This window comes from Gouania willdenowi, chromosome 14 (assembly GCF_900634775.1).
Source record: "Gouania willdenowi chromosome 14, fGouWil2.1, whole genome shotgun sequence".
Taxonomy (NCBI): Eukaryota; Metazoa; Chordata; class Actinopteri; order Blenniiformes; family Gobiesocidae; genus Gouania; species Gouania willdenowi.
This window is the reverse complement of record NC_041057.1, coordinates 3,118,558-3,127,257: the sequence shown is the minus strand read 5'-3', so window position 1 is coordinate 3,127,257 and position 8,700 is coordinate 3,118,558. Positions and strand designations below refer to the sequence as shown.

The window sequence follows — 8,700 nt, the reverse complement described above, 5'->3', positions numbered from 1 at the left end:
GCTGAAGCTGCTGCTGCTGAAGCTGAAGCTACTGCTGCTGCTGAAGCTTTTCACTGACGCAGGTGAGTGAGTGAGTGAGTCCGCTGAGCGCGTGCCATGGTCCGGCTTCCACACGTGCTGCTGGGATCCTACTTTACCTGGTTTTACTGGTTTTTACCTTGTTTCCATTTGGTCAGAGTGAGATTTAGATACTGTTAACGAGCTCTACATGTGAGATGATCATTGGTGTTGAGAGAGTGTGTGTGTATGCGCGTGTGTGATAAAGGTGGATCATGGGAACACACACACACACACACACACACACACACACCCAAAGCTTTTCCTTCCAGTAGATGTTAAATCTACTACACTCTGCCATTTGTCCTTTATTAAAACTTTTCTTTTCCTTTTTGGTTCAGATTTAAATCTGTCTGGATAAACTTTTAAGAAAAGAGAGAAAAAAAGAAGTGTGTGTGTGTGTGTGTGTGTGTGTGTGTGTGTGTGTGTGTGTGTGTGTGTGTGTGTGTGTGTGTGTGTGGAGAGAATCAGGGAGTACACAATGCTACTGCATGAAGTGCTGGGTTTAATTGAATGGATACTAACATTATTTTTACTTGATTTCCAATTAATCCAACAATTAACCCTTAAATTTCCAGAATTCAAATAATTTTTGGAGAACGCATTGTTTTTAATGACATTTTTACTGAGGTTTAAGGTATTTTATTCAATGATGAATCCACCAGTAGGATGAAGCATGCTACTCCTCTGTGTGCTGGTGGTGCTGGTGGTGCTGGTGGTGTCACTAGTCAGAGACAATGGCCGGTGTGGCCTTTGTCAGCTGAGCAGATCCCTCATCCCTCAGCGGTCACACCCCTGTCATAAAAAGCCATCATCATCATCATCATCACTAGCAGCAGCAGTGAGCGTGCTGGATCAGGACTGTGGCAGCTGCATGTTCTCACCCTGGGTTCTCTGTTGGGTGTTCTAGAGGAAGGTCCTGGAGAGTCGCTGTCAGGCATGACTAACCCACGTGTCATCATGCAGCAGCTCTGCAGAGAGCGAGACAATGAGCTAGCGATCAGGGTGAGGGAGGATCTGTGCATGAGACCTCTGGATTTCCCACCTTAATATTAGCAAACCTCATGGATGCGTCTGTGTATATACATCAGGGATCAGGGTTCTCACCAGGAATTTTTCACAGCATTGGGGTGTTGCTCGTACGCCATTGGCTGAACATTTTGAAATGTGTAACTGTCTGAGGGTCAAATTTAGTGAAGTGAAGCTAAAATTGGGTTTTTTTTGTTGTTTTGTTCCAGCCTTAGTTTAAAACTAAACGTTACTTGGATTGAATTGGTGAAGGTCATGATGAATGTATGTGTTAGTCATTCTTGGTATATATATATATTTATTTATAAAGGGCCCTATAAAAACCGTTTTTTTTGTTATCCAAATTCTGTTTCCCTTTTTTTTTTAATATTTATAAAAAAAAATTAAGAAAATATTAGTTTTGTGACACCTGTGAGGAAACAAAATAAATACTAATTTAAAAAAAACAAAACATAATTAAACAAATGTATGACAAAAATAAAGTAAGATACAATTAAAAGGTTGATATAAGTTCTAGTGACATGGATTATTCTGACCTTTTTAATTATTTATATGTCATATAAAGCTGTATGTACAGCATTAATGTTGCCTGATTTCCTCCCAAGGATCAATGGTTTACTGAATCTGATCAGGTTTATTAATTAAGTTTTGATCAACTTAGTTTAAATTAAGCTAATTTAAATGATCCTGATGACATCATTCCAGACTGTAATGATTAAACAAAATGAAATGGACACAAGGAAGTATCAGTTTTTTCACCACTAGGGGTCAGAATATCTGACACTATCAGAAGTTATCAATAATCTACGATGTTTCAGACTCTACAATCCCTGGTATTGATGGTCTCGTCGCTGCGCTACACGAAAAACGGACGGAGCTTTTACAGGCACAGCAAAGTTAAACGGGCACTGCACCAGTGCCCGTTTAACTTTGCTGTGCCTGTAAAAGCTCTGTCTGTTTTTCGGAGTCTGTGTTTAGGAGTCAGTGATGGTTTGTGATGTTTAATGCAGCCAAGACAGGGCGGTGCACCTAATAATCGGTCCCCGGAAACATTTCCTCATGATAAAAAATGTTATTTGCCCCACGGTGACGGCGTTTCATGCTGATTCTGTCCATTTCTGCATTTAATCGTTTTCATCGGTGGATTCTTTGATTCTGTTAACACGGATGTGTCTGTTTGTCAAGCCCCAAATAAATGCTTCAGAAATCTGTGCGTTAGACACCGCGTCACTGCACGTTGTTTGATTGTGTCATACGCTACTATTCGGCCTTGCTTTTAACTCACTCCACCGAAGGCCGAATGTGGGTTTTATTATCGCAATATTCAGCCGAATGAATTCGGTAACCGAATATTCGGTGCAAACCTACTTAAAACACTTCATCTTTTGCTGCAGTTTTTGGAAAAAGCTGCCACAAAATCAGGCATTTTGTGGCCGCAACGATCACAGAAATTGGCCGCAAAATCCTGGAACGACTGAATAATGACAATTTTGCCCTTATATAGTTGTGAACTTCATCACACCTGTAGGCACTGTTGGTTTGGGGCTGACATGTTTTTAGAAAATGAGTTGGTATCTGAGAATTTGGAAAGTATTCAATCAACAACCAGCTTTCGTTTGGGTGAAACCAGGATGGAGAGATTAAATGGGTCTTTATCCAGCTGTGGGCATGACTCAGAATCAGTGTTGGGCGGTAACGCGTTACTTGTAGTGTTACTTTTACTTGTGACACGTTACCGCCCCAACATCACTTTTGACAGTAACTAGTACTATAACGCAAAATTTTTCGAAAGAAATAACGCCGTTACCATTACAATATGGTGCGTTTGTCCATTACTTTGCATGCTGCAGTGTACTTCCTGTTTACAGTGGCGCTACATATTTTTGCGGGACGCCGTGCCAAACACGGTAAAACAGTAGAAGAAGAAGCACTGTCGGCGTGTTTCTGTTTACATCACGTGCGCCAATCATGGCGAGTCAATGCGAGAGCAGGACGAGCTTCTCAGAGTAGAAATACACACATTATTTTTGTCTCCAAAAGATGCATCAGTGAAGCTAAGCTAACGCTGCGACTGGATTTTAACAGACTATAACTGTTATCCAGGGACAGGTCAGCCAAGCTATTTCACGGTATGTTGTTGTAAATATGCAGCCTGTCGCTTCTGCTGAGTCACCGCTAACAGCAGCTCATTAGCCTGATATGTTAGCATTGTGTAGCTGAGAAAAATGCTGTGAATTTGTTTTTCCACATTTATTTTTATACGCATTTTTAACAGCAGAATGTGCACCTGGAATATGCACAGCTTACGTTACATTACTGTGCTAAGGCTGAAAATGTACTGTTTTAATTTTGGAGCAGCTGTTTTGTGCTTTATATGCACATCATATATGGTTGTTTTATAGCAGTTGATCAACAGTGCATTATTATATTATTACAGCACTGATATGAAGCTGTATGGACACAAATGACCCAAAATAAATAATACATTCTTTAATTCTAAGTAACTCAAAAGTTACTTTTTCCAGTAACGCATTACTTTTTGGTGTAAGTAATCAAAATAGTAACTGAGTTACTTTGTCAATGAAGTAACTAGTAATGGTAACTAGTTACTTTTTTCCAGTAACTAGCACAACACTGGTCAGAACGAGGTGCATCGGGATGTTTGACTGTCTGTACTCTAACAATGCCTTTGTGACTGCATCACTGAAGTGAAGCAGGAATAGAACACGCTTTATGGAGAGTCACAGAGAACTAGTTTACATTCAGATCCTCACTCATTTGTTTAGACAAGTGAGTGAATCTTCTCCCTTTGCTGTGGCTTTGATCAAAGCCTGACTTGTTTGTCTTTCAGTCTTTCTGCCAATGGTTGAGTCTGTGTTGGAAAAGTCACATTAACAACGCACTAGTATACACTACAAACTCAATGAGTATATACTGTCTACTATGTACTATAAATATGATGATGAGCGTTCCTATTGAAGCATACTTCCAAGTTTTCCAAGATACATTTGGAACCTACGACGTCAAAAACACCTCAATAAATATCTCTGTTGATTCTTTACTTTGAAAGTTCTGAAAATATTTTAAGTGACCAAGTAGAATATCAACATGTGCTCATTTGATCCATAAAAAGACATGTTAAATTGCCACATTCCGGTGATTTTTCAGAGACCCTTCATTGTTCTACTGATGAAACTTCTGGTTAACTTCAAAACGAGCCCTTTTTACAAAGGCGTTAAAAAAAAACAAAAAAACTAATGGAAGACGAGAAGAAATGCTTTTATTTTGAAAAGGGGATGTTTGATTTTTACCTTGAAGCTGGTCCCAGGACCTTTTCACATTTCTCTCTCAATGCATCATGGGACGGTAGAGTATGACTAGTGTGCTCACCGTGCATACTTAAAAAAATTCCCCATATCGTATACATTCAGGTGTTTCTCACATACTGATTTTAATCTTTTCATACTATCTTATGTGAACGCACTACTGACTCATTTAGACGTCATACTTAGTATGAATAATACGTTAGTATGACATTCATAACACAGCCTTGGTCTTATTTTTATGCATTTTTGAAAGCGATCTGAGCACACAGGACACCGTACGTAGCTGCTTAAAAACCCAATATCTCTTTTAGATAATTGCTTTACAATGATCCTAGATGTTGGAGCGACCTTTTTAAGCTTCAAAGTTGTTGTTTTTTTACTTCCTGGTGTGTGTGAGTCACTGGACTGTTCAGTTAAACGTAGGAGGTAAAAAGAAACAGATCGGCCAAAGTACAACAAATTGTCATACTCAGAACTTTTGGAAATCATGAAATGTTTATTTCCTCAAATCACTGCCTGTTGAAAAATATCGGTATCGTATTGGAAGTGAAAAAGTTGTATCGAGACATCCCTATGATTAATTAATTTATCGGTCTGAAAGCGCCCGATACTTCAGGCTTTATCAGCTGACTTATTTTACTGATTTTACTTTATTAGTCCATCAGATATAAATCTCTGTTTCTTAGGGATGTAACGATTCGCTCAACTCCCGATACGATTTGATTCACGATACTGGATTCACGATACGATTCTCTCTGTTTGGGAAAGATCAAAACCTCTGACTTTAGTGCTCACGTTGTTCTCCTTCTGTTCCCAGAGTGCCTGAAGCTCCTCGCCACCATCACATCCTCTCATCATGGAGCTAGACTTTGGACATTTCGACGAGCGGGACAAGTCGTCTCGCGCGGCCAGAGGCGGACGCATGAACGGCCTGCCCAGCCCCACCCACAGCGCCCACTGCAGCTTCTACCGTACCCGCACTCTGCAGGCGCTCGCCAACGAGAAAAAGGCCAAGAAAGTGCGTTTCTACCGCAACGGGGACCGCTACTTCAAAGGCATCGTGTACGCCGTGGCCAACGACCGATTTCGCACCTTCGACGCGCTCCTGGTCGACCTGACGCGCTCGCTGTCTGACCACATCAACCTGCCGCAGGGCGTGCGCTTCATCTTCACCATCGACGGCTCGCGCAGGATCGTAGCTCTGGATGAACTGGAGGAAGGTACACATGTTTACACACACACACACACACACACTTGGTAAGATTTCATTGAACTCATCCATAATCAATCCATCAATCTGGGCTAGGGCTGGGCAATGGCGATATACAATATTAATCTTGATTTTTAATTTTTTTACCTCCAAAAATTCTGAGTCATATCAGATAGTAGGCCTGAGCAATATATCAAGATTCAAGATATATTTTCTATTTTGACGATATAGAAAATTAGAATATTGCCTGTATCGACATGTTTCTATTTTATAGCTTAGTTTGTATTCAAATACTCGTTTTAGGAGTCGCTTCTTTCGTTACAACATTAAACTAGGCATTTAAAAGTAATAATGCAGGAAAAACAGAAGACTGACCTTGACCTTAAATATGACCTTGAGCAAAGGTCAAGGTCACACATTGAATGGAAATGTTGTTCAATGGTACCAGTCTGAACACTGGATCTCAATGTGTGGCCAAGTTATAGGGAAAAAAAGTGCATATATATATATATATATATATATATATATTTTTTTTTTTTATGACATCATGAACTTTGACCCCTACTGATCTTTTTACTGGCAGGTCGTACAGCTTTGGTCCAATTGAATAAAATAATCCACTTGAGATGAGCTTTTCATAAATGTAAACATTCAACTTGTACAATAAATATTTGTAGAGATATGGAAAATTTTGGTTTTTGACACTTAATGCGACTTGGCTTTGACATTTTGGCTTCAAAAAAGGTCGACTGCACATCCTTGACATTGTCCCTATGAGATGATATGTGTGTCATTAATTAATTAATTAATTAATTAGTGCTGCATTAATAACCTCGAAGGAGTTCCACGATAAAGGAGTTGCGGAAGAAAAATTCTAAGAATTCCTACGAGAACAATGTACAGTATATGGCAATTTTCAATTGCAATGTACACTCACTCACACGTGCTGTCCTTTAGAGCAGTGGTTGTCAACCTTTTCAGTTCGCGACCCGCCAAAATAAAGGTGCCAGTTATTGGGTTTGTAATTTAAAAAGTAGGAACAATTAGTTTAAACTGGCCAATAATGGGCGTGACAAATGGTGAATGTGGTTACATTTGCAAAAATAAGCGTGAAAAAGGTTAAACGTGACAATAATGCGTCAACATACATATGTGACATTAGGTGTGAAAGTGGTGGAAAGGGTTTGTAAGTGCTGAACATGTCTGGAAAGTGGAAAAAATGTGCAGAAAAGGCATTGAAATTTGATGGAGAAGTGTCAGAAATGTCAGTAATGTAGCAAAAAAGTGTTAAAAGGAGCAAAAACATGTCAATAAAAAGTGATTAAAATAGTTTGGAAAGTTTGGTGTAGTTACAGAAAAACGGTTAAAAATAAGCAAAAATGGGCTCAAATTGTACAAAACATATTCTTAGTTTCTTGAAGGTATCTGGCGACCCCCTCCCAGTGTCTCGCGACCCCAAATGGGGTTCTGACCCCAAGGTTGAGAACCCCTGCTTTAGAGGAGAGTTGTGTTTTTCTGTAATTGTGTCATTTTTGTATATTTCGGTTATTATTAAGTATATCTTTTTATTTTTGTGTGATTTTTGTAATGATTTTGTATATTTTTCTCATTGAATGTGTTTTTGTTGTGGTTTTGTTTATTTTACTGTTATTTTTTTTTTAATTTATTTTGATAGTCGTTTCATGTATTTCTGTTGTCATTTTGTGTTTTTCTGTCATTCTGTATTTCATTGAGTCATTTTGTATTTTTGTTGTCGTTTTGCCTGTATTTTTTAAATATTTTTTGTAGCCTTTTGTGTGTTTTTCTGTCATTTTCTGTTTCTTTATCACCAATGTTCTCAGACTTGCCGTCAGCTTCTGTTCCGTGATGGTTTAGAAACAAATGGACTAGTTTCCTGAGAAGACTTAAGCCTTATCTGATCTGATCAGTCTAGACTCGTCTAATCTGCACTATCGCGTATCAGATCCTAATCTGAAGCTTTATCAGGCTGTGGTCACAGTGTCCACCTTTTCCTCCACAGGTCGTGTTTCATTAATAAATGGAGTGAAATAAATATGCCAGAATTTTAAATTTGGACACAGTTTTCTTATGTTTATTAAAAACACCTTGAGATCATGTTAAAGCTGGTTTTTAGAGTAATTTAGTGTATTTTAGCTGTTATTTTGTAGATTTTTCTTACGGATTGTTCTGTGTGTGCATTTTTTGGGAGTTTTTGGAAATTTTTTTCTTGTCATTTTGTGTGTTTTTGGAGTAATTTATAGTGTGGGTTTTTTTTGTTTGTATATTTTGAGTAATTTTTTAATTTTTTTGTCATTTTTGTATTTTTCCTGTAATTTTGTGTATTTTTGTTGTCATTTTGCGTATTTGTCTGTAATTTTGTGTTTTTGTTGTCATAATAATAATAATTTTCACTGTGTATTTTATTTTTTTTGTCTTGTTTTGTAGTTATTTGCATTGATTTTTTTGGGAGGTTTTTCTTGTGATTTTGTTTTGAGTCATTTTGACGATTTTCCTCTTTATTTTTTTGTGCATTTGTAGTCATTTAGTGTTTTGTTTTTTTGTGTGTGCGTGTTTTGAGTCATTTTTCTGTCATTTTGTGTTTTTGTTGTCTTGTGTTTTTGTATATTTTCTCAGTTGTGTATTTTTCCATAATTGTGTGCATTGCGTTATTTTGTGTTTTGCGAGTCATTTTGTGTATTTCTGTTGTCGTTTTGCATTGTTGTCTGTCATTTTGTGTTTTTTGTTTATCATAATGTGTGGTTTTTTTGGAGTAATTTTGTATATTTTCACTGTTTATTTTATCATTTTTCCTTGTTTTGTAGTTATTTGCATTTATTTTTAGGGGGGCAGCACAAAATTAGACTTAGGGCCTCATGTGGCCCCCGGGCCGCCACTTGCTTTTGTCTGATTTAGAAGATTGTCTTACTCTAAATAAAAGTACTTATTAATTTGTGTATCTGAGGCCTTAAAACACTCATATAATAACTCACGATAGTACTTTATTTTTGTAGCTGAAGTCTTGCTGAGCTTCATTGTAGAAAGATTAATGCTAATGTTCTGACCTCATGTTTCCATCAG

At 37.9% G+C, this 8,700-nt stretch overlaps 1 protein-coding gene across 1 annotated transcript in view; it reads left to right on the top strand.

Annotated features, from left to right (window-relative positions):
- Positions 1 to 8,700, top strand: part of LOC114475989 (neuronal migration protein doublecortin-like) — a 32,014-nt gene continuing 23,314 nt past the window's right edge. The window contains exons 1-2 of the mRNA XM_028467222.1: positions 1 to 62; positions 5,230 to 5,632. Coding sequence (XP_028323023.1) covers positions 5,269 to 5,632 — 364 coding nt within the window. The 5' untranslated portion in view covers positions 1 to 62; positions 5,230 to 5,268. The remainder of the gene's footprint in view (positions 63 to 5,229; positions 5,633 to 8,700) is intronic.